The following is a 26,125-nucleotide window of genomic DNA, read 5'->3' on the forward strand; positions in this document are numbered from 1 at the left end:
CACTCACAACAAAAGGTTACAATTGTTATTCTAATCATGGGTCACACCACTTATTGGAAACAAAACACTATGTAATAAAAGTTCTTCAAAGGGCACATCTCCATTGATTTTTTAACACATCAGACAGCATTTGATAAATGGTGGGAGAGTATATGGACCAATAGCTTATTCACTCACCAATGTTTTCATTTAATTTGAAGTTTGTTGGGCTTGCCTGGTCAAGTCACATATGGGAGTTGATGCTTCCAGCTCCTCCCCCCTTCTCTCTCCCCTTCCTCTCTCTCTTTGTCTCTCTCTCTCTCCTTTCTAAAAAAAATGAATAAATAAATTTAATTTGAATTTTGGAAAAGAAAGATTGCAGGTAGTTCACAGCATCGCTGAGTAAAAGTCCTTCCACCCTGCTTTCCACAGAGGATGCAGAAAATTGGGGCTTTGTGCTGTGTGTGGCCTTCCTCACTCGCACTCAATACAAGAAGTCTTCACTGCTTGTACAAATTTGTTTATTCCTCATCTTCTCTGCACTAGACACTGGGGATATGGTGGTAAAACAGGAAATGGCCCTAATCTCAGGGAAAGAGGTTTATTAATAAACAGATTTTCCTAATCTGGAGAATGTCAGACATTCCTTAAGTTCTGGTGGAAACGGTTGCTAGGGGTAGGACTGCCAAGGGCTCTCCAAGAGTCTTCAGAAGAGAGGCAGGGACAGCCCCGTTGGGAAGAGGTGGTCTGTGTGACCCCTGCCATCTCCCTTCCACAGGGGATTGCAAATAGGCCCCTTCCTGGGCCAGAGCAATCTGATCCCTGTGGCCCTGAGAGGGGCGAGGGTTTGTGACCTCTTGCTCTCCTGGCCTGCCTTTTGGGAGCAAACATGAAGAAGCAGCACAATTTAAGTAAAAACTAAAGCAAGGCCCTGTAGTGCCTGGCAGCGGAAGGGACTCCGGGTGAAAAACCTGTCGGAATCTTGTTCCCATAACAAGCACAGTTGGTTGGGCCATATGCGCAAATCACAGGGAGGGGAAGGAGTGGGCCCTGAGGAGAAGGGGAGTCAGCACCCGGCGGATGCCATTTGCCTGCTGAAAAGAGGCCTTCTGACGTCATGAGGAAAGAGAGGGCTGAGCTGGACAGGCTGGGCCTGGGGAGCTGCCTGGCTTCTGGGAGCCCGCAGGAGCTGCCTGGCTCTGGGAGCCCGCGGGAGCCCAGCGGCCGAGCCTCGGATGCTCTCGGGGAGTGCAGGTAAATGCCTAGGGACCTCTGTTGTCTTTACTCTTGACTGATTTATCTCAAACCCAAGCTTCTTGAGAGACCCACAATTTCACTTTTTAGTGTGGTCTCCAGAGAGGTTCTTGCAATTTAGAAAGACTGGTTTTTCTTGCAACTTAGAAAGACTGGTTTATGGCTGATGAGTTTTCCCAGTTTTAATAGTCACCTAAGGGATTCTACAAAGAGTTATGCAAATGAGTTCAGAAGTGGAGACACCCAGGAGGCTGAGAAAATGAAAGCTTCAGGTATGTGATTTGTTAGCATGAGTAGAGAATAAAGGGGCCCTGAGACAGAGCATTTGAAATTGGGGCTCCGCTGTCAATTCTAAGATAGGTGGTCGTCCTCGGATGGAAGGGGCTAATACTGGCTGAGTAATTGGCAATTGCCATCTTTCATCCACTATCCCTCACATTTTTTTTGCCAGAATTTGTCCCTCCTACCTCCCCATTTTCTATACACACAAATCTGAGACTAAAAAAACATGCTGAAGCTGTATTTTGTTGAGGATTAAGTCAAACACTTCCTAGAAACCTAATCTACCGCCCCATACCATAATCACTACCTTGGAATCCACACAGGCTGTGTGCCAGGGACTCTGCTAAGAGCTGTAAATTTATCACCTTTAACTTCTACATTGAACCTGACACTCAAAGAAGGTGAAGTCCAAGGGTCCCCCTGCTAGGAAGTAGTGAAAGCTAGATTCAAAACTTGGTGTGGCCAATGCAAAACTTTTTTAAGGGTTTATTTTTCCTCTCCATTGATGTCCTCGATTTCTATGACTCTAATAGTTCTCAGCAGCAGCAGCAGCAGCACCTGGGGGGGGGGGGGTGGCTATTAGAAATGCAGATTCTTAGGCTCTACCCCAGACCTATTAAATCAGAAGGTCAAGTGTAGTGCCCAACAATCTATGTTTTAATAAGCCCCCCAGATAAATCTGACACTTGCTTCCTCTTAACTTTTTAAGCTAATATTTAAGCTGACATTTCTTTCTTTTTTTTTTTTTAAAGATTTTATTTATTCATTATAGAGACGGGAGAGAGAGAGAGAGAGAAGGGGGGAGGAGCAGGAAGCATCAACTCCCATATGTGCCTTGACCAGGCAAGCCCAGGGTTTCGAACCGGCGACCTCAGCATTTCCAGGTCGACGCTTTATCCACTGCACCACCATAGGTCAGGCTAAGCTGACATTTCTTACAAACATCTAGTCAATTTCTAATTACAGCCTCTAGCCCACATTTACTTCATGCTGATCAGCTCACTCCTGTAGGTGTACTATGGGATTTTAGTTTGGGTTGATACTAAATCTTTTTTGCATAAACAACCATGAATAAATACACAAATAAAAATTATTGTATTCATTTTTTTATTAAAGTATAAATGACAGTGATAGGAGACAGGTATCAGTTATAGAGTTTGAGTTTTGATAACGGTCATACGACCGCCGTCTCAACTACAGAACATTTTCATCCTATCTCCCCACAAAGTGTCCCTTGCACCCTGTCCTCGCCCCGGACCCTCCAAATCACTGATCTGTTTTAGTTCACTGTAGATTAGGTGGTGGTGTTTTTTTCCTAGAGTTTCATGTAGTGTGTGATCTTTTGTGTCCGGTTGCCTACCCTCAGCATAACATCACTGGATGCAGCCATGTTGTTCTGTGTATCAGGAGACTGTTCCTTTTTGCTATTGGGTAGTATTCCATTGTGGGACTTTGAGCATGGGTTGTCTGCAGTCCTTTTGAACTTTGCAAAGGAAAGGAAAGTTCCTTTGGGCTGTGCTTATCACCTTTGAACCTGTTATCTTCAAAGGCATGATAATCCATTAGGCTTTAAAAGTGGCTCCTTTCGAAACATTCTCTCTGCAGCCTACTCCGTGATACCTGCCACACACCTGGGTAACCAGAGACCACCACCATGACGAGGGACCAGAATGGAACCTGGGAGATGGAGAGTAATGACAACTTTGAAGGCTACATGAAGGCCCTGGGTAAGGGGGTGGCCGGGGACGGAAGAGGGAGGGCCACTTCAGAAGGACTGTGGTCTGTCCCTCCAGACAGTGCCACTAGGGAGTTCCACAGCCCTGAGTGCAAGCCTCCTTCACTCTTTGCTTACCTGTTGTGTAATATCAGGGAGATCATACACATTCTCTGAGGCTCAGAGTTCTTGTCTGTAAGTTGGGAATAGTAGTAAATGAGATTATGTCTAGAATGTCCTTAGCATAGTATCTGGCACACACAAAAAAATACAGTGAATGGAGCATATACATACATAGTTACATGCACACACATGCATGCAAAAGTAAAGCCAGACTAGTGAGGATCATGCCATAGCTCCCCTGCCTTGTGACTGCCAGCTCTTAGATAACCAGCTGGACCTGATATTATCCACCAATGCCCCCTGCTTTGCTCTTTCATCAGCCTTGCAGTGGGGAAGCCGAAGAGGAGTGACTAGCACATCTTTCTTTCAGCCTAGAGAAAATCAAGCTCGCAGAGGCTAGGAAAGGCTTTGGTCATATAGATCCAGCAGTGTAGGACTGCTTATCTGACTTTGGCTCTAGACTTCATGCCAGGGGCTCAATCCATGTATGCCCTGAGTTGACTCTCTTGTGGGACTGGCAGAAAACACCAGAAACTGGAGGAACTGACCCTCAAAGGGGAGCTTACTTTGCTGAGCAGCTAGCATGGTCCAGGCACTGAGCAGGTAGCCTGGCGGTGTGTCCTGATCCCGTCCTGCTGCAGCCTCCGAGCACCCTTCCCAGCGCTAGCACTATCCCCCCAGAGGGGGCTCCTGGCTGGAACGCACCCATGCAAACACGAGAAAAACAGCTCTGGGCCTCTGACCCAATCATTTGGATATGGTGATGGGAAGTCTCATCAAAAACAGGTGTCATGGGTTTTTCTGTGCAGTTACCTTCTCACTTAATGCACATTTCCACTGTGTCAGTGACAAGGAGGGCTGTGATATGTTTATAGAGACTGGGGCTTTCTTCTGTGTTTCTAGCACTGGATAACTTTCTTTCCTCCTGGTTATCAGAATTTTACCTCTGTATACTTGGAAAAGGAAGGAGGAGGGAGAAGGGAGGAGGGAGGAGGGAGGAGGGAGGGAGGAGGGAGGAGGGAGGGAGGAGGGAGGAGGGAGGAGGGAGGGAGGAGGGAGGAGGGAGGGAGGAGGGAGGAGGGAGGAGGGAGGAGGGAGGAGGGAGGGAGGAGGGAGGAGGGAGGAGGCCGGAGGCCGGAGGCCAAAGGCCAAAATCCTAACCCTATTGCACCTGTTTTTAGTGTCTTGTGTGAGCAATAGAAATTGAATTCTGATTCTACCTGTGGGTAAATGAATGGTCTGGAGCTCAGCTCAGAACTGTAATTCTGGAAAGATCATCAGAGGAGGAAACTAAACCAGAGGGGCCAACATAGCTGAGGCTTTCTCTCTGACTTTGACCAGTTTCCTCATCTGCCAAGCAGGGATAATACCCCAGCCTTGCCTGTTTCTCCAGATGATGTTGGAAGTGGTTGTCATTTGGAAGATGTGGAAAGCATTTTAACAAGGGCTATTTGGGGGCTTCGAGGTTTCAGCTGCAGGCCAAACTAGCAGGTCTCAGGAAGTAAGATCAGAAAGCAACTTTGTGTCTTTTGCTGCTTATTTTAGAATAATAAAAAGTACTGCCATGACTTTAAGTATAAAATCTAGTCTCAGTTTAGTTTATGGCTCTGCTGTGGGTGGGGCGTGGGGGTAGGGGGACTGAAATCCCTTTCTCTAGGTCTAAGGTGAGAGGCAAGCCACTCTCTCACCACCCTCTGTCCCTCTGGGAGGAAGGGGGGCAATGTCCGTTCTCTCCAAAGTATCCTCTTTCTAGAAACAGCCTCCCTGTGAACTCTTCCACACCAGTTCATACCTCAGTGTGGGTGAGGGCTCATGGGTGTGCTTGTTATTTGGGTACCTCTGCCGCAGGTGTCTTTGCTATCAGACACCTGCTGTCTCTTTGAACTTTAGTCAGAATTTCCAATTTGGCCTCATACTACATTGGTTTCACTCACTAACGTGGAAACTGTTGGACCTTTTAGTACCAGAGTCTCTGCAGTTTAGTCTAACCGTTAGACTGACAGTCTCCTAATTAGGCTTAATACCGTGGGTGGTTGTACTACTTAAACCCAAAATGTGGGTGTGCCTCATGCCTCAGTTTACCCAGTTGCTGACAGCCCACAGTGTTGTAGGGCCCCGGGAAGTTGCTCCGGCTTGAGTCCATGATGCCCTATGCAGGATTGCTTCAGCTCACATAGCTGTCCCACCATGGTGACAGGACACCTGATCCCTCCCACCTGCCCAGGGTCCATGCGTGGGGGGAGGGGCCGGCACTGGCAGTGACCCAGAACGGGTCTCAAGGGCCTCAGCCAGAAGCAGCTGGGGTGGGGCCAGCCTGTCAGTTTTTTCTCCTGAAAGCAGCCCAGCAGATCTGTACAATTTCCTCCACACCCACCTGGCCAGGCAGAGTTGTTTTTCCAACAGTAACAAGTCAATGAAGCTTGCCTTCCTTGCCCTTTTGAACATGAGGCCCTTGGTATTTGGGGAGAACACATGCAGAGATCTCAGTAAGTCCCAGCTATGTAAGTAACATTCACTATAACTTCTCTTTCTGCCGAAGAACCATCACTTTCTCAGACCTGAATCCCCAGCTCCAGAGAGTTGGCTTCCTCTGTGGACAGGCCTGCTGGAAGGAGAGGCTCCCAGTGACTCACTCCACACACTGACCTCGCCACATGACTCAGCTGCCAGCCTCAGCAGAGTGACATGACACATCATGACAACCTTTGGGTTTGCCCCAAATTATCAAAGTCATTAACTATTTCAACAGTGAGTGCCAAAGGTCAATGGTATCTGCTTTCCTGCCTCCTTGGACACCTGGTGTTTCTTGAGGCCCTAGATACTTTTTTGACAGCAAGGAAAACAGCTGGTCCATTCATTTACCCTGAGAAATGTGTCATGTCCTAAGGTCCTCATTCAGGTTGGATCGGGGCATCAGGGAGCAGGAGGAGTGGCCTTCAATTTAAAGGGGAGCCCAACAAGGGCTGTCTAAGGAGGAGGTCCCAGTGCTATGAGAGAATGCTGGCTAAGAGTCCACTCACTGCCCAGGAGTGAGGCCAGTACTACTCAGGGAAATCATGTGACTTCTCTATGAACGTTCTAGAGGCCAGTGGTGGAAGCTGGGAACTACGCCATCTAAGGCAGAATGAAGCCCCGTCTCTGTTCCCAGGAGCTCAGACTGGCACAGACAGTCACATTATAACGGTGCACAAATGGTGTGCTTATTTTCTATTACAGTGTGACAAATCACCCTCAAAATGTAGTGTCTTAAAACACTGACAATCATTTTCTTATTATCTCTCATAGTTATGCAGGCTGACTGGGTTCGCCTGGGTGGTTCTCTCTGGGAGCTCTGTTCAGCTGTGGTTAGACGGTGGCTAGGGCTGGTGACAGCCGGTGGCTGAGACGTCAGCTGGGGCCGTTGACATCTACATGTGATGTCTCCATGTATCCTGGGTTTCCTCACTGCATGCTGGTGGTGTCCAAAGGGAGAGGACACAGGAACTGAATGACCTTTAATGACCCAGACTCAGAAATCACATAATACCTTTTCTGTTGTAGTCTGTCAGTTGAAACCCACCCATACTGAAGGGCATCATTGAAAGAATGGCATGTAGGATGGGAAGTACTATTGCAACCATTTAAGAAACTATAAGCTGCTCCCGATGGGACAGTGGGTGATTCCGTCCCTCGGGTCTGAAAGGGCCATAGTAACAGTAGAACAGTAGTAACCAGGTGTACAGGGTGGTGGTGGAGCGATCTACGACACACAGGTCACAGAAGGCTTCCTGAGTACTTCTAGGTGGGCTTTTGAAGGAAGGAGAGGAGTGCTCCATTCGGAGATGGAGTCAAGATCAGCCCTGTGGGCCTGTGCGAGGGTCAGGCCAGTAAGAACTGGTGTAGGCAGGGGGAACAGAGGAATTGTATTGTCAGAAGTTGATGCGCAAGGAGGGGAAAGAAGAGTCAGGAAAGGTGATAGGGACAGAGTTTGAAGGAGCTTTGCCATCATGTGTGGACAGGATGGAAAGGAGCTTTGCCATCATCCTGCGAGGACAGGAGGAAACGCATGCAGGAGAGAAGCCATGAGCACTCAGCCTGCCGGCCAACTGGTGATTGGTTCGCAGAGACTGTCAGAGAACTGAGGAGGGGGCAATGGCCTGGAAGACGATGAGAGCAGTTCCAAGAAAGGGGACAGGGGATGTCCAGAGCAAGAAATAGACTAGATTTGGTGACTAAGTGAGGAAAAGGCAAGAAGACAGCCTGGGAAGTGAAACACTATCATGTAACTTTAATCAAGAAGATGGGGGACATGTAACAGAAGGTGTGTGTTTTTAAAAATGCTCAATTAATGTTAAATTTAGATGCTTTTTAGAAAATCTTTATTCCATAAATTGTAATATTAGGAGAAATCCAGTTCTTCTCTCTTAATACACAAAAGAAAATGAGGATTATCTTCAATGAAAACAATCTTTGAAATTAAATTAACATGCACAGATTTGAGAGAGCACTGGCCACTGCGAAAGTCCTAGTGGGTCTCTGGATAATTCCACCAGGAAGGCGTTAACCTTTAGAGGCTAAAGTCAGGCAGCTCTCAGCTGAGTCGTCTCTGCCAGGAAATATTTCCTGAACACCCGCAATGTTCAAAATCCTGTCATCCTGACTGTTAGGTGCCAGTCTAGCAGCAGACGTGAGCACATACATGAATGACCCTCATGTCACGATAAGCCTTGTGCTAGAGTTTTATATACATTATTTCATTTAATTAGTTCAGTTTTCAACAAATGTACTGAGCACCTATGACGTACCAGGAAGTCCCCTAGGCATTGACAATATGGTGGTAACCCAGGCAACAAGTGCTGCGGAGGTACATGCTAGTGGAGGGGGGAGAGAGTAAATAGTTTAAGACAGCAATTTTCAACCAATGTGGTGCAAGAGTTTTTAAAACATGCGATACTTGACTATTTAGTCAGGGGCACTGACCTCTTTTCCCTTAGTTTGTCCAATAAAAAATGACAATAGCCAACACAACAATAACTGTCCGGTGTGAATACCCTATCTTGAATCATAAATATATAGGTCATATAATAAAGTTGCATCTTATTGGTCATGTCACATAACAAGGTTGTGTCTGATGGGTTAATTCTTGGTACCAAAATCCTTATAAACAAGTATAGGCACCTGATTAAAAAAAAAAAATCACATTGGAGCAAAAAGGGTAGGTAATTACTATTATTATTTTGTAAATCAATAAAAATTATACCGTTTTGTCAGTTTGACAAAAAATATTTTTTTGTTGTACTGAGACATTTTAGTAATTAGTTATGTGTATCCTGAGATGAAAAAGGTTGAAAATCACTGGTTTAATTAGATTTTAAGTAGTGATAAGTGCTTTAAAGAAAATATGAAGGAAAGATTTGGTGGAGAGTGATGGGTGGTCAGGGAAGGCTGTCTGAGGAGGTGACTTCAAAGCCTAAGCTTTGAAGAGACTGAAAAGTATTCTTCCCAGCACAGGGAACAGCAGGGGCAAAGTCTCTGGGCCCGTCTGAGAACTATACAAAGGCTGTTGTGTTGAGAGTGTGATAAACAAGGGAAAGTCTGAGCACAGAGGAACGGCAGGCCTTATGATGGGAAAACTTAATTTAGTTGATATTCTTGAAGGATCACTATGGCTACAGTATGAAGAACGAATCCTAGGTGGGCAAGGTTGGAAGCAGGGGTGCCCATTAGCAGGCTGCTGTGTGGTTCAGGCAAGAAATGATGGTGGTTTGGGCTAGGGCTGTGCCAGCGCTAGAGAAGAGAGAACAGATTCAGTGTATTATTTTGGAGATAACACTGACAGGGTTTACAGATGAATAGGAAGCAAGAAGAATGAAGACAGCCCCCAGGCTTAGGCCCTAATAACTGGAAAGATGGTGATCTCATCAGCTGAAATGGAGAGGAGTGAGTTTGGATAGGGGTGCTGGGACGGGGAAGTACATTCAGAATTCTGTTTGCATATTTTGGTTTCAGATTCCCATTATTCATCCAAGGGGATTATTAAAACTGGCACACTGATAAAAAAAAAAAATCTAGAGCACAAGGTGTAGTCAGAGAAAGTGCTGGGGTGGAAGAAACCCAGGTGAAGTTTGGTCCCTTTTTTGCATGTACCAGATCTCCACCCTGAGCCCCTTCCCAGGGGCGAGTGCTAGGCAGCGGGTGAGGAGGTGAAATAGTGCAAGGGAGCCGGGAGGCACCCAAAGGTCCCCCGCCTGCCTCTGCTGGCCCGGGAACGTTTGAAACCTCTTTGGAGATGTCCTTGAGGAGTGAGAGGAGGAGGAGGAGGAGGTAGGCAGGAGCCAGGCTAATTCCTCTCAAAATGGGTTATCCGGACGAGGAGATGGCATGTATTGCTCCTTCATGCTGCTGCTCACAACTGCCTAAGTAAGAGTGCTGATGATTTGAGAATTAAGGAGTCCAGGTCTGAAGCCCATCAAAGCTGCACTTGGAACGGGTCTCAGATTTTATATGATGAATCTGTGTGCATCTCTGCTATTTAATTTGCAGAGAGCGTCTGCCCTCTTAGCCTGCAACTTCAGCTTTTTTCACAAGCACATTACAATGCATTTTAATGTTGAGTAGAATACTCATATTTCAACTTTATGGCTGGCATTGTTCAAAATGCAGTTATGAAAAGTATGCTTTTAATAAAGTCCCTCCAGTGTTGTCTTTTTCTTCTGCAGCAACTACAAGCCATATATATTATTCAGAAATAGCTTGCCTTTGGACCTTTTGCTCCGAGATAGAAATTCATTTCACCTGGTTATAAATCAGGCTCAGAGTTACTTTTAATCCAGAAAAGCAGATAAAACATAGTCGATAACCCTGGTGTTAAAATACCATATCAGAAAAATAATCTTCTCTGGAAAGTACAAAGAGGAAGTGTTTTTGTAACCTGTGTGTGTGTGCATGTGTATTCTACAGCTGCAGGTAAACCTTTCCTGCTGATTAGAAATATCACGCATCCACCAACAGAACATTTGGCCCCCTTCCCTGGAGTGGAGCAGAGGTGACATGATTAACTAGCCTGTGTAAACGCTAAAGGGTAGCAAAGAGGCCACACCATTTTTCAGTCCAGAGAAGAAGTGGTACTTGATCGCATTTGCATAGAGCCCCTAATAAGATTCCCCTGGCACTGGTCAGAATGATTGACTAGGGACGGTGTTTCCAGGACAAACCAGTTCTCTCAGCAGTAGGCACTTTAAATTGCAGCCCACCATTCTGAGCAGCCAAGGGCAAGCAGTATTTTCTGCTAGAAAAGGCTTAGTTGTGAATGACAAACAGAATGCATCCATAGACAAACTGTTAGGAGCTCGAGCCTACCTAAGTAACTCTGAACCCACCACTTAATGTCTGCGGGACTTGATATCCACATCTGGGGAATAAAAATAGCTCACAGGCCCTAGCCAGATAGCTCAGTTGTTTAGAGAATCATCCTGATACATCAAGGTTGTGAGTTTGATCCCCAATCAGGGCACATATAAGAATCAACCAATGAATGCATATATAAGTGGAACAACAGATCAATGTTTCTCTCTCCCTTCCTCTCTCTAAAATCAATACATTTACAAAAAAAACTAAAATAAAAATAGACTTGTTCTCTGAGGAACACTTTATTTCTAAATTTCTCTGTAAATCCCAATTCTTTCTGAGTCGCTTTGCCTAGAGTTCTTTGTTCCATCTGGTCAGTACATGCCCTGTGGTTGGTTGGTTGTTTTTTTCCCATATCCTTACTATGGTCCCAGCAGCAGGGTATATAGCACAGCATGGACCTCAGCAGGGAGGGCCAAAGCAGGAGCTAAAGTTGTGCCTACCCATTGGCCAAACCATAGAGTGAAGAAGCTGATAAAATGCCATATGACAGGCCAGGGCTATGCAAGTGAGAAGGTGGGTCAGCCGCCAGCCTGATTGTCAGAGTCCAGGGCCCTGGACAGCGTGGAGCAGCAGATGTAAATATGCTCTAATATTTTACTCCAGTCTGAAAGTTGCACTGGTCACTGTGTTTGACCTGAACAGAAAAGGCCACAGCTTGGAGGCCAATGTGTGTCAAATACCCATGAGCTCCTTGGCACTGTGTAAAGCATTTTACCATTATTTTAAGTGAATCCTGCATTAAATAACTCTATGAGATGAGCCTTCTTTTCCCCATCTTACTGTGAGATAACAGGTTCAGAAAGGGAGCGACTTCACGGAGGTTACATAGCTGGGAACTCAGGGTCAGGATTTATACCCGGATCTGGCCCTCACCCTCACTCTTTTATACCAGTGGTTCTAAACTTTAGCATGCACAGAATCACCTGGAAGGCTTGTAAAAACAAGCAGGGCCCAACCCCTGTACATCTAGGGTGAGCCTGGAATTAACATTTCTAAGAGGTCCCCGGGTACTGTGATGCTGCGCGCCCAGGGACCTCACCTGGAGAACCACTGTCCCGGACCACGGTGCTCCTATTAACCAATCCATAAATGTCTCTTGAGCAAGTGATCTGCGCACAGCTCTGGGCCTGGTCCTATGGGGACACAGCAAGGAAACAGCATTTTTCTTGTCCACTTAGAGGTAAGACTTTGGAGGAAAAAGCAAGCAGCCCCATGACAAAGTCAGAGGAAAATACCAGGAAGTGTCTCTTGGGCGTCAAACCATACGGCCTGGACAGCAGTGAGGAAGGAGGAAGAGACTGCAGAGCAGACTGGCGAAGGCGAGGCTGGGCCGGGCCCTGTGAGATCTGGAGGGCTGGGAGCACAGGGGTGGGAATTCAGGGAGCAAACATACAGGGAGTACGTGGAAAGATGCAAAGGACTCCAACCAGCCAGCTGGTGACATCAGGGGACTTAGTGATGATGGAGCCAGCAGCTACCATTTATGGGCCATTACCACAAGCCACCAGCCACTGGGCAGAGCTCTTCAAGAACACAATTTCATCCTCAGAATAGCCCAATGCTGTTAACAATAGCTCCACTTAACAGCCACTTCTTTCTGCTGCTTCTAAACCTGGACCTAAATGTCCAGCAACAGGACTGAAGTTAGACACATGGACATTGTCTGATGCATTAGACTGGGGTAGAATGAGAGACTCACAGATTGGAATGTGACATATTAGCCCTCTGCCTGCTGCAAGCACGTCTTTATACTGACTAGAATAGGGAAGACGTTCCTTAGTGGGTTTTAGCAATTTTAAGGAAGGATTTGTGTGTGTGTGTGTGTGTGTGTGTGTGTGTGTGTGTGTGTGTGTGTGTGTGTGTGTGTTTCTCTGAAGTGAGAAGCAGGAGGAGGCAGACAGACAGACTCCCACATGTGCCTGACCGGGATCCACCCAGCATGCCCACCAGGGGGCGATACTCAGCCCTTCTGGTGCATTGCTCTGCTGCAACCAGAGCCATTCTAGCGCCTGAGGTGGAGGCCATGGAGCCATTTTCAGTGCCCAGGCCAGCTTTGCTCCAAAGTAGCCTTGGCTGCAGGAGGGGAAGAGAGAGAGAGAGAAGAAGGAGAGAGGGAAGGGTGGAGAAGCAAAGGAATGCTTCTCCTGTGTGCCCTGACCGGGAACCGAACCTGGGGCTGCCACACGCCAGGCCGACGCTTTACCGCTGAGCCAACTGGCCAGGGCAGGAAGGATTCATTTTTAAGTCAGAAATCCTTGACCATTTGGTCCTGTCTCATCTTCTCCCTTCCAAACAGGCCAGCAGTTGCCTTGAAAGGTGAAAAATTAAACAGATATTTTCATAATTGCAGGGCCCAGGTGACTAAGATAAACAGTAGCTATTAGATTTTTTAAACCATGGAAGTCTTTCTCCAAACAGCTCCTTATGAGGAAACCCAAGATCTAAAGCTATCTGAAGGTTCTGGGCCTTGGGTAGGTCTTAAAAGTCTATAGTTTCTTTTACGTTTTCCCAAGTGATTCTGATGGGCAGCCAGTTTGGGACTCACTGATGAATTCTTAGACAAGGCAAGTTCTCAACAAATAGTAGTGAACAGTAGTTGAGCAAGGCACTGGTACTCATTCACCAGCTCATGCCAACTTGATCCTAATTTCTCTTTGCAAGTTAGGATACAGGTATAGTGTCCTTTTATCTCCTGGGGTGACTGATGTTACTTAAAATTATCCTCTTATGATAAAAGCTGACTTTATATAACTTAGGGTCCTAAAGATCAGCCAGGGCTCTTTCCTATGCAGATGTGATTCTGTTGTTGTCCAAGCAATCAGCTTGGGCTTCGCCTTGACCCTTTGGGAGAAGGAGTATGATAGTGACCAAAGGGGATTCAGAAGGCAATGGGTCAGAGAGTCAAAGAGGAGAGAGGGTGAGGGAAGTGGCGCTTGGCTACCATGGAAGGGCAGCAGGTGGGGTCAGGGTACAGCCAGAGGAGATGCTGATTCTCCAAACTGTCATGAGCTCCCTCAATTGTTGGTAGCTGTCGGTCTCTCGTGAATACAACAGCATTTATCCCCTACCAGACGCGCACACTGTGAGGTTAATCACTGACCTATCATAGAGATGAGGCTGGAAGTCTCAGAGGAACGGCACTCAATGAATCTGAACTGTTCTCACACTTGAGGTTGTCCTTGGGATATAATAGAATCAATCTTATTGTTTTTGAAATCTTCCAGGTGGACTTCCAAAAAATAAATAAAGATTCAGATTGGTATCCAAAATTATCTCAAGAATTTATAGGCATAAAAGAGGTCAAATATGATTTGGTGAGAGACCAAGAGCTTAATGATGTTCATAGCAAGGACAGAAATTTAGCAATTCCAGAATTATCCTCCGGTTTAATCCATAGGATAGTGACATTTTGGCTTGGCTGATGTTTTATGTATAACCAGAGGTTAGCAAGGAGGTGAGCTCAGCACTTAGCTTCTTACTGTAAAATGTAAAGCTTAGGAAGTGAAACACTCCATTGAAGGGCACGCTCCCTTTTACTTACTAATGGTCTCTAAGAGATGAGTAAGATTTCCTTTAAAATATTGAGACAAAGAAAAGCTATAGATGGAATGAACACAGAAAAATCTTGATAGTTGTTGAGTCTTGGTGGTGAGTATAGAGTTCCCTGTACTCTCCTTTCTACTTTTGTTTGTAATTTTTCATAATAAAAATATAAACAAATACCCATCTTTTCCTTAAAAAAAATCTCTAAGCAAATGTTTATTAAGTGTCTGCAGTACGCTTAAAGCTGTACTTGAGGCTGATGAGTGAGGCAGAACAGCCTAGCTAAGTAAGCCCCTAATCTGCTCTAAAAGTGGAAATTTGTATCACATCATTCCCCGCTGTGGACATTAACAAAATCCATCTTTACCCATGATCTAGACTGGTTATTATTAAACACTCCTTTTTCTTTTAAACTTTTAAGTCTTCTGTTCAGCAAACTCTTAAAAATAAACCCAGTATGTCAAATAAATAGAATGGAGCTGCTGTAGTGGAGAGATGTGTGTATGTGTGTGTGTATATGAACACATATTGGAGAGTTGCAGCTCAGGCAGGAGCCCTGCCTGCTACCTCTTCTTGCCAGCAGGGCTCCTGAGGAGGCAGGAGAAACCCTACGGTCCCCGACAATTGGCTGAGATGCCCAAATTGGTCGTGTGTAAGACAACTCTTATTTCCCACTTAAGCAAGGAAATGTGGCTGGTGCTGTTCTGCGTCACTGGTCTTGATTACTTGGCCTTGTTAAAAAACTGAATGAGTCTGGCTGAGCACATCGGAACCTCCACAACTCCCTTTGCCAACAGATATTGATTTTGCCACCCGCAAGATCGCCGTGCGCCTGACTCAGACGAAGATCATTAATCAAGATGGCGATAACTTCAAGACGAAAACCAACAGCACGTTCCGCAACTATGACTTGGATTTCACTGTTGGAGTGGAGTTTGACGAGCATACCAAGGGCCTGGACAACCGGACTGTTAAGGTACTAACCTGGGTGGGTGCTTTCCATTCGTACACTCTGGAGAGGGTGGCTGTTTAGCTTTACACACACACACACACACCTGGACACACACACACACACACACACACACACCTGGACAACCGGACTGTTAAGGTACTAACCTGGGTGGGTGCTTTCCATTCGTACACTCTGGAGAGGGTGGCTGTTTAGCTTTACACACACACACACACACACACACACACACACAGAGGCAGAAACAACCTGGAAAGGCGGACCAGAGTGGACTCAATAGTGCCGGCAAGAAGAATCATTATTTAATGTCGGAAGAGGCAAGCTGGCTTCTGCACTGAGCTTATAAGCAAAGGAGAGATGAAAGGATGTTGGCCTCTCTGGGGCCCGACGTGGGCCGGCAGGCAGAGAGAGAGAGCAAGGCAGACTGTCCAGGGACGAGGCCGCCCTGAGCTGAGTAGCCCAGCTCCACCAGAGGGGCAGCCCTGCTCAGCGCCAGACACACATTTCCACAAAGCCCTCATGGTGAAATACATTTTTCCTTTTCAGGAGACGTTGAGAATTCATATGTTTTTATACGAAATATCTCAATTTTAGATGATCCCCAATGATTTATTTTTTTTGTAATGCAGTAAAAAGCAAACCAAAAACTCAGTATACTTAATGAAGTCAGGGTTTCCCCAGTACTAGTCACTTACAGAAATCTCGAGCAACTGTGTGGCTTCTGTGTTCACATCACCTTAACTCACAGGATATAACGGAGGACCGCCCACGCATCAGAAGCCAGACTGCTTGAACGGTTTGGGTATAGGTAGGAATTGAACATGAGCAGACAGCCCTGAGTACACAGGTGGGGAGTTATCTCAAAGCCCAAGAGCTGGAATGCAGAAGAGGCAGGCCCTCACGCAGAAGAGCAGTTTGTCAGTAAGCCAGAGAGGAAGCAGCAGGGAGAAGTGGGTGGGTGGTGGGAAAGGCAGGGGCAACAGCAGGCCCCTCTCCGCTATAGTCACCATGTAGTATCACTGCCTAGTGACCGATTGTCGCAGTGTTTATATTCACACTCAGTGCGCCTGTCCTTGGTTCTTCAAATTCAATTATACCTGGTCAGTTCTCACAAACAGGAGTGAGAAAAGTCTAGTCTCAGTCGAATTTAAGGACTCTCCCAACTCAACCTTAGCATCCTGCAAGAACCCCGGAGGTTACACAGTCCAGGAAAGGTTTTCTGGTTTGTCACTTACCATGATTGCCACCGGCTACTCACTGTTCGTGCTTGTGCAGTTTATATGAGGGTGAACAGCTTGAACACTTACAGTACACACCCCCTCTGTGCCAATGCAGCCACCAGGACCTCTGCCCTGGCTCCAAGCTGGGGAGGGTGGGGCTGGGTTCCTGTTCCCAGGCACCCAGTTTCTCACCACCGGCAGAGGCCTGGGTTCCTGTTCCCAGGCACCCAGTTTCTCACCACCAGCAGAGGCCTGGGTTCCTGTTCCCAGGCACCCAGTTTCTCACCACCAGCAGAGGCCTGGGTTCCTGTTCCCAGGCACCCAGTTTCTCAGCACCAGCAGAGGCCTGGGTTCCTGTTCCCAGGCACCCAGTTTCTCACCACCGGCAGAGGCCAGCCCTTCAGGGTGCCAAAGAGAAACCCAGCCTCCCCCTCCCCATTCACGGGGAGCCCCACTCTCCCCAGAGTCCCCCTTCTCTTGTGCTTCCAGAAGCTCTTTCAAAGCTGGAGGTCTCAGCTCTCCCCCAAAGCAAGGGACGGGGGCCCTGGTTCCTCTCCTGAGGGGACTGAAAGGAAAAATTGTCCTCTTTCTTTGCTACTGACTCCCAAAGCCAAGAGAGCAGGACACATTTTATTTCTCAAGTTGTCCTGCAGCGTTGATAATCTCAGCCATCACGTCAAGTTTGAATTATATTTAGTGCTGCTTCCTAAAGAAAAGTAGGAAATGAAAAGCACTTTGGAAATGCTTCCATTGGAGCGACTTGGCACAAGAGCCTAAGCTTCAGGAGCCCTGAGACGGCCCCCTGTGCGTCCCTCCCTGCGAGGCTGATGGATTGACAGGGCTTTTCTGAACTGTGTGGCTGGAAGGCCAATTCATCAGACACCGGAATTCATAGGAAAATTTGCTCAGAATTTTTGCATCACTCTGCTGTCCTAACCTAATCAGTTCAGGATGATTCATTTTCCCTGGTCTTTCCGTTTTGGGTTGAAAAACAGGCCTGTTCTTTCTGACTTGTTCTTTTATCACCTTGGATGGTAGAAAACTCACTCTTCCTGAAATGAATTGTGCCCTTTCAAACCTTCCTGAACTTAAAGGATTCTGTTTGTTAACACTCACTTTTCTTCTGCCTCTCTGCTTCCCACTCTCCTCTTCCTCCGACCCCATCCTCCCCCAGGTCAGTTCTTAGCCCTGCATAGGGAGAACCCCCTCACCCACTTTCTGTCTCTGCTTTCCTACAGCAAGAAGTTGGGGCTAACACACACACTCTCTCTCTCTCTCTCTCTCTCTCTCTCTCTCTCTCTCTCGCCCCCCTTTCCTCTCCCCCTCCCTCCTTTCCTCTCCCCCTCCCCTACCACCCTCCTTTCCTCTCCCCCTCCCCTACCACCCTCCTTTCCTCTCCCCCTCCCCTACCACCCTCCTGACCTCTCCCCCCTACCACCCTCCTTCCCTCTCCTCCTCCCCTACCACCCTCCTGCCCTCTCTGCCACCTCCCCCCCCCCATTCTCTCTCTGGAGCTGAGGACAGAGTTTGCTCAGGCTCCAACTAAGGGCTCCTTCCAGGGAAATCCCAGCACAGAGCAGGTGCCCTCAGGCCAGCCTACCTCCTGTCACTTGACTGGAACCCTTCAACTAGAAGGGGGCGATAGGGTGTAGGTGAGTCTGTCTCTAATTAATTTCTGTCGCCCACACATGGTGGTGTGCCTGAATGCAGACACAAGCTATGTTTCTGTGTGCACGTGTGTATGTATGTTTGTGTGTGTGCACGTGTGTGTGTATGTGTTTGTGTAGTACTACTAATGCTCTTATTCCCCAGGGCTCCATTTCTCAAGTCCTTGGTCACCCTCATGAGCCCCTCAGAAAATCTCCCGTTCAGCAGTTTGAAGGAGAGGTGGAGAGGCGGGGTCGCGGCCAAGGTTCCGTAGTGCCCTGTAGTACCCAGTTCTTCACCATCCCAGAGCCAAGGCAATAAACCCACATTGATCATGGGGTTGACTTCTCTCTAAGGGGCCCAGGGATCCCCTTCTTCCTTCTGAGATTCATATCTATTCCTCGCTGCCTACCCTGACTTGTTTCTAAGAGAGTTTAAAGTCCCTTTCAAAATTACACAAGCTACCACAAATAAAATTAAGTGAAAAAGAAGCAATTGATATTCATACAACAGAACATCATGCAGGCATAAAGAAGAATGAAGCACTGATTAATTCTACAACATGGATGAACTTGGGGACATTATGCTAAGGGAGAGAAGTGAGACACAAGGCCACATGCTATATGACTTATATGAAATGTCCAGAATAGACAAAATTATACAAACAGAAAGTGGGTGCCAGGAGCTGAGGGAATCGGTAGTAACTGCTAGTATGTGTGGGGTTTCTTTGGAGGCAAGGAAAATGCTCTGGATTTACAGAGTGGTAATGGTTTCACAACCTTGAGAATGTGCTAAAAATGACTGAATTAGATACTTTAAAAGGATGAATTTTATCACATGTGAATTATATCTCAATTTAAAAAAAATAAGTAATTGGGGCAGGGAAAAGCAGAGAAAGATAATGGCAATTAAAACCAATAGAACCCGCCTAACCAGGCGGCGGTGCAGTGGATCGAGCGTCGGACTGGGATGTGGAAGGACCCAGGTTCAAGACCCTGAGGTCGCCAGCTGGAGCGCAGGCTCATCTGGTTTGAGCAAAGCTCACCAGCTTGGACCCAAGGTCGCTGGCTCAAGCAAGGGGTTACTCGGTCTGCTGAAGGCCCACGGTCAAGGCACATATGAGAAAGCAATCAATGAACAACTAAGGTGTCGCAACAAAAAACTGATAATTGATGCTTCTCATCTCTCTCCGTTCCTGTCTGTCTGTCCCTATCTATCCCTCTCTGACTCTCTCTCTGTCCTGTAAAAAAACAAAAACAAAAACCCAATAGAACCTATAATATGACTGTGATGTCTCCAGAGAGCTCAGGAGAAACAGCCCCCTCCGGGAGGACCCCCTCAGAGATGCCAGAGGAGGGTGGGCGCTGCAGGAATAACTCTGACCTGGGGGGGGGGTGTGCTAGGGAGGGGTTAGACATGTCCGTAGTATCCTTCAATGCTCTTAATGTAAACAGCTATTTTCTCTTCTCTTTTCTTTTTAAAGACACTTACTTGGGAGTGTTTTAAATTTACAGAGAAAGTTCAAGAATATAACAAGGACCATTCTGTACACCCTTTACCAAGAGTTACCTATTGTTACTATCTGCCCTGTTTGCTTTATCTTTTGTACATGCTCTTTCTCTATAATATCCATATATTTTCTAAACAATCTGTTGTGTTACCCCTAAATAATTCAGTGTGTACTTCCTAAAAACTAAGATATTCTCTTATATAACCACAGTGTATTTATAAACTTCTATAAATTTCATTGATAATTAAATTGATGCAGTACCTGCATCTAATTTACCACAAAGGGCTGTGGGGTTTTTTTGTTTGTTTGTTTTGCTTTGTTTTGTTTTGAGAGAGAAACACCAACCTGTTGCTCCACCCATCCATGCATTCATTGGTTGGCTCTTGTAGGCACCCGGACTGGGGATCAAACCCACACTTTGGTTTATCCAGACGATGCTCTAACCAACTGTGCTACCCGGCCAGAGCTGTTTTTAATGATGTTAACTGTGGGCAATGTGATAGGGAAAATCGCAGCATGGGCCCAGCATCCTTCGTCTATCCTCTTCATCCTCCTGGAATGCTCTCCCTCTCCCGCCCCAGGCTCAGAAGCAGTGGTTTCCCTCGCTTATATCCATGTCCTCAACCACAACATCTTTTAAGGCAATTGAGCCTCTTTTAAAAGCCTCCTCTGATACAGACATAAAGGACACCAACAAAAGCAAATTGAATTGGAATTTTAGTTCATTTAACCATTTCCTTCTCTCTTCTCATTGTCTATTTTATGTAGGGGTAAGGCTGTTATATATAGGCATTACCACGATTCATTGATAATCAATGTACTTTAGGGTCAGAATAACTTTTCATCTTGCTGCCCAACGTGAGTTTTTAAAAGAAAATATTCGGACAGGCCCTCATGCACCAACATTTTTCTCCTTTGTTTCCTTATAAATTTGCAAAGCCCCTGCTACATGTGAGGTTAGGGTCAGAAGCTATTGATAAAGTGATGAATTAGACCCCCTTTCCTGCCCTCAAAGATCTCCTAGCCTCATGAGGAAGTAGACAAGTAGATAGACAGTTACCATCCAGTGTTCATGTTGTTGGACATGTGTGTGCTCTGCTGGTGCCACAGAAACAAAGGCAAAGAGGTGGGCTGGCTGAGTCATTGTCAAGAACTATTGTCAAAGAATACACATTCTCATTTATTTCCTTATGCGGGTTTACCTCAAGATTCCCACGTAACAAAAACAATCATATATGCATTCAACAAGGCTTATCCAGCACCTCCTATGCACTGGTGGCTGTGCCCAGTCTGAGGCAGCAGAAATGAACAGCTTACATGGGGGGAGACGGATACTAACTCAATCAATGTCTATTAGATATCTGTGATGTGTAAGACAATATGGGTGGAGGGGATTAGAAGACACAGTCCTTGCCCAAATAGAAGACATGAGTCCTTTTTTATCTCTTTGGGCAGGGACTGGGTCCAAGATCAAGGATGGGTAACAAAAAATGTATATTCCTTTCTCATTTGTTTGGAAGGAAACTCTGGAATATTCCAGCCAACATCTCCCCCCCTAGAAGACCTAGGAGATGCCTCCCCGCCTCTCACTTAATAAACACACACACACACACACACACACACACACACAAACAAAAAACTAGGAAAACAACCTATGAACTAAGCTTTTGCAAGACATTCTAAGATGTGAGGCTTTAGAAAGCATATGAATTAATTGTTAGATTAATTCAGGAAATATTAATATTGCAGATGGTTAGAAAGGATTCAGAGAATAAAAAGTAACATTTTCTTCCCACCCCTGCCCTCAGCCTCTCAGTTCCCGCCCCATGTGACAGGCACAAAGAGGGTTTGCTACCTCCTTTCAGGGAACGTGTGCAAACATGCAGGCAGACACACTCCCCACCCCGCTTGTTTTATGCATATGGCCCTGCTCCTGGCTTTTAAAACTTAAACTGTGTGCTATGGAGACTACTGCTCTTCTCCATAAGTGTAGAACTGCTCCCTTCTCCCAAGAGCTGCATGGCAAGGATGAACCACGCCATATTTAACCATATAATGTTATATTTTGAAAGGTACAATAAGATTAATATTGATTGATATACCCACCAGCCATGTAGGAGGGTTCCTGTTCTCTGTGGTGTGCTATCACTCTTTTACCTTTGACTGTAAGATGAATTGTACCTAAAAAACAAACAACCTTGCCAGACCAGGCGGTAGAGCAGTGGATAGAGCATTGGACTGGGATGCTGAGGACCCAGGTTCGAAACCCCAAGGTTGTCAGCTTGAGCGCTGGCTCACCAGCTTGAGCGCGGGGTCTCTGACTTGAGCATGTGATCATAGACATGACCCCATGGTCGCTGGCTTGAGGCAAAAAGTCGCTGGCTTAAGCAAGGAATCACTTGCTCTGCTGGAGCCCCCCAGTCAAGGCACATATGAGAAAACAATCAGTGAACAACTAAGATGCCACAATGAAGAATTAATGCTTCTCATCTCTTTCCCTTTGAGCTTATCTGTCATGCACGTGTGCTCTCTCTCTCTCTCTCTCTCTTGCTAACAACCAAACAAAAACAGCCTTAACTTGCATTTCTCTTATTATGGGTAAAGTTGAATATCTTTTATTATGTTTAAAAGCCATCAGCCATCAGCCATCAGCTAGGGTTGTACTTTGTGGGTTTTTTGGTTTTTTCCTTGTAAGCTGTCAGTTGGCCTCCTTTGTTGGATTACCTATTAGGTTAATGATTTTTTCCTTAATGATTTATAGGAGTCCCTTATATATAAGGGAATTAGGTCTTTTATCTGACATGTGTTATAATTATTTTTCATAATTTGTTATTCAGATTAACTTTAGGGTATTTTTCCCTTCTAGAAATTTTACACTGTTATACCATCAAATTCATCAGCTTTCCCCCCTCTGATTTGAAAAGTATATCCACCATATGATAAAAACAGAAGAGCAGAATTCTTTAAAAGAGAACTGAACCAGCCACAAGCTGATTTGGCTGGAATGGCAGGTGTATGTGGCAAATGAGCCTGGAAGGATCTTGGCTGAGGCTGAGGCTCTATCCAGTGGACACACAAGAGCCCGAGAACAGCTTCGGGATTTAGGTTTCTTTAGTTGCAATCAAGACCATACCGTTGATTTGCTTGGGAACTTGTCATTGCAGTCGCTGGTCACCTGGAATGGTGACGTCCTTGTGTGCGTGCAGAAGGGGGAGAAAGAAAACCGTGGCTGGAGGCAGTGGGTTGAAGGGGACAAGCTACACCTGGTAAGTCTCAGGATCTGCTGGGCTCCCTTTCACTTGTAATCACACAAATTGCCTGTTCACCTAGTCTGGCGCTTTCACCAAAGGGAAAAAAAAGGCTCTGCATACTTCCCCTGAGCTCCAGCCTAGTGCGTGTGGTCATATAGTCAGAAAGCCATTCCTGCCTGGCTCAGGCAACTCCAGGACGAAATCTATATGGCTGTTTCTGTGACTGGTTGCAATTAAAACAAGTTTAAAATGCTAAGTTAAGAAGCAGAGGTCCATGGAGAAATGCAGGGAACCTATTAAAGTCCAGCTGGAGCACAGTATGAGTGAGGCACAGAATTAAGATGTCCCAAAAAGGGGAGGGACCAGGCCTCCTCACAGTAATGAGCCTGGAAGAAGAGGGGCTGGGGTGCAGGCAGAATGGACAGGGGACAGCTGGACCAGTGAAGTGCTTATAGACAGACCGCAGACATTGGCCTCTCATTGTAAGGTATGTCCACCCAGTTCCAAAATAGATTAGGATACTTGGTACTAGAACAGAGCAGTAGGAACCATTGCTGATATCCTTAAATTATACATTTGTTGGTAGCTTAATTTTTCATTCTTCAATCTTTTAGGCAATTTATGGGTCAAACATTCAAATAGTGAAAAATCTCTCCTTTGTGCATTCAGTCACTCATTTGTTAAATGACTGGCTCATTCCACAAATGTCTCTTCATTCATACATGTGGAGTCAGGCAGGTCCCTGGCTCTAATGTCAGCAGTATTCAGGTCACCATGGTGCCGTTCAGAGCCAGCCTTGCCTCACCTGAGATCTTTATTTTGGAGGCAACGTCAACTGATGATAAATGGGAGGTATTCACTGTGTTTTCCATTGACGGTTTTACCTACCTGCTCTACTTCGGATGATGGATCTTTTTAATTGTAGCACAATGCCCAGCAGTCCCTGTGAGTAAGAGAATGGATTCATCGTCAATTGAAATGATTTCATGGTGGTCCCCACACTCATGTTTTTCTCTCCTCCCGCAAAGGGCCATGAGGTGCAGATAAGGCCTGGGAGCTCCCTCTGCCTGGATTCAGAAAAAAAACAGCATCTTTGCACGTGCAGGCCTGGCAGGACCTTCTGCAGCATGCACCCTTTTATTGCCTGGACCACCACCACCCAATGTTCTAATCTCCAGAGGCCAGAAAGCCACAGGGTGGAGGGACACAGCTCACCAGCCTGCATCTTCCTAGGCTCTTGCCTTTCGAACACTCCTCCCCACTAGGTCCTCCTCTTCTTTGTGGCTTTGCTGCCTTTCATAAATTAAGTGATGTTGCTTTAATCATGAAAGTAGGAGAAATCCCGCCCAAGAGGGTAATTTCTTGGAATTTTTCATTTTTATAGTTGTTCAAGTTCAATTCAAGTGTCAAAATCAAATTACTGTACCTGCAGGGCATGCCAGCTGATTGGGTCTGTGAGATGCACATTGCCCAGAATGTGTGTTTGTTAGAGCTCCCCTGCCCCCACCCACATCGCAGATAGCAAGAGGGCTCCGGGCAGGGCAGAAGGAAGGCCCGGCTTGTTGGTCACTCACCCACTTTCTGATGTTGCAGGAGCTGACATGTTGTGACCAGGTGTGCCGTCAAGTGTTCAAAAAGAAGTGATGGCCGTGAGGGGGCCTGCCCCACCCTCCCAGTGAAGAGTTCTTGACTGGCTTTGAGAAGCAGCCGCGGGGACCCTCCCACCCCTGACAGCCCGTGAAGACATCTGGATGGGTCTCAAACAGAGTGAATGTGTAACAGTAACAGACATATTCCTCCTCCTCTGAAACCTGGCATTAAATGAACAAAGATCACTTTCATACTTTGAAATCCTGTATCTCTCCCTTTATTTCTAGAACTGTCACTTTTATCCACAAGCAGAAGAGGTGATTGCCTGCCTAGTGGTTTTCCCTGTGGCTTTGTTGTTGTTTATATTTAATTTAGTTTAGCTTGGTTTATTAGTTCTTTGGTTAGTTGGTTTGTTCTTTTACCTGGAAATGTTCTCTGGCCAACACAGCATCCCCTACTAATTCTTGAACACTGCCTATTTGACATTCATTCCTTTAAATAGCACATTTATTTCTCCAAGATTCTAAGATGCATATGCCTTGCGGTTTGTACTTTGCTTAAGCAGCACGGGCAGAGCTAATTCTACAGGTTCTGTAGGTCTGCAATACCAGCTGCTCTTAGGCTAGGCCGGCCCACTGCCCTCCAGCCCTGGGCTGACTGGCATCTCTGCAGAGGAGTCACCAAGAACTGCCAGACAGCCCGAGTTCAAGTCCTATGTCCCCACTTCTCAGCTGGTTGACCACAGGCACATTGTTTGGCCTCTCTAGCCTTGTTTTACTCTTCTACAAAGTAGAGAGGACAAAATAGCATTTCCTCCACTGGATCACTGTGAGGCTTAAGCAAGTTAATACATACAAAGTACTTGAAATGGGACCTGGTTCCTGTTAGCTCTGGTCATTATGTGGATTTATTCTCCCCACAGTCCCAGGGGTCCAGATGAGTGGGCGCTAAGTAGCAATAGGTCAGTACCTCCACGGCTTTCTGGTGGCTCGAACATTCGGTTCATAACTCTGAGAAGCACTGTGTTTCCCTGCTGGATACTCAAATGCAGCAGTGCGCCTGCAGACGCAGAGGGAGTGGTTCACAGGGATGGGTTCATGGTGGGGCGCTGGGAGGGCGCTGCAGGTCAAAGACGGCTCCTTCATGGTTCTGCAGCAGGGCCTGCAGTCCTACCATTAGGCAAACATTGCCCTTGAAAAATGGTTTTTTCCCAAGAGGGTTAGCACGTGGCGTCAGAATACTCTGGTGTGATCTGAATGATGAGCTCCTTCAGTGGTCCTGAGCATCCTAAATGCGGTCGGAGGCAGAAAGGCTGTAATCCGGCCATGTGGCTCAGGGCCAGTCTTGACTCGAGCCCTTGTGGACAGGTGGCCATGCCAGGGGCCTCCTGGGAAGCTGTGCTGCCCAACGGCCATGCCATGCTCCTGCGGCAAGAAAGCCAGGACAGTGCCAGGGTGAGGCCACCTGCTGGCTGGGGACCTGGCAGAGGTGGGGGGTGGGTTTTTCCATGGGCTCCGGGGACAGCGGAACCTCCTGAGGAGATGCGGGCCCATCTCCTGAGGCAGACCGGGAGCCCAGGGGGAGGACTGGTGAAGTGGGACCTTTGTCCCCAGCTTCCCTGAAACTTCTCCAGGTGCCCCGTGTCCCCCTGTGGTT

General features: G+C 46.6%; 1 protein-coding gene across 1 annotated transcript; it reads left to right on the forward strand.

The window, feature by feature from the left end:
• Positions 1-3,087: 3,087 nt before the first annotated feature.
• RBP2 (retinol binding protein 2) lies at positions 3,088-24,730 on the forward strand. The gene is made up of 4 exons (XM_066351549.1): positions 3,088-3,242; positions 15,082-15,260; positions 22,793-22,894; positions 24,473-24,730. The coding sequence occupies exons 1-4, from the start codon at positions 3,170-3,172 to the stop codon at positions 24,521-24,523; spliced, it is 405 nt and encodes a 134-aa protein (XP_066207646.1). The 5' UTR covers positions 3,088-3,169; the 3' UTR covers positions 24,524-24,730.
• Positions 24,731-26,125: the final 1,395 nt, after the last annotated feature.

This window comes from Saccopteryx leptura, chromosome 10 (genome assembly GCF_036850995.1).
Source record: "Saccopteryx leptura isolate mSacLep1 chromosome 10, mSacLep1_pri_phased_curated, whole genome shotgun sequence".
Taxonomy (NCBI): Eukaryota; Metazoa; Chordata; class Mammalia; order Chiroptera; family Emballonuridae; genus Saccopteryx; species Saccopteryx leptura.

What these genes read in the sequence shown, in the direction of transcription:
- RBP2 (XM_066351549.1), top strand. Translation starts at nt 3,170, where the DNA reads ATGACGAGGGACCAGAATGGAACCTGGGAGATGGAGAGTAATGACAAC. An exon ending in AGGCTACATGAAGGCCCTGG is followed by an intron (nt 3,243 to 15,081) that starts GTAAGGGGGTGG and finishes CTTTGCCAACAG; the next exon opens with ATATTGATTTTGCCACCCGC. An exon ending in AAGGGGACAAGCTACACCTG is followed by an intron (nt 22,895 to 24,472) that starts GTAAGTCTCAGG and finishes CTGATGTTGCAG; the next exon opens with GAGCTGACATGTTGTGACCA.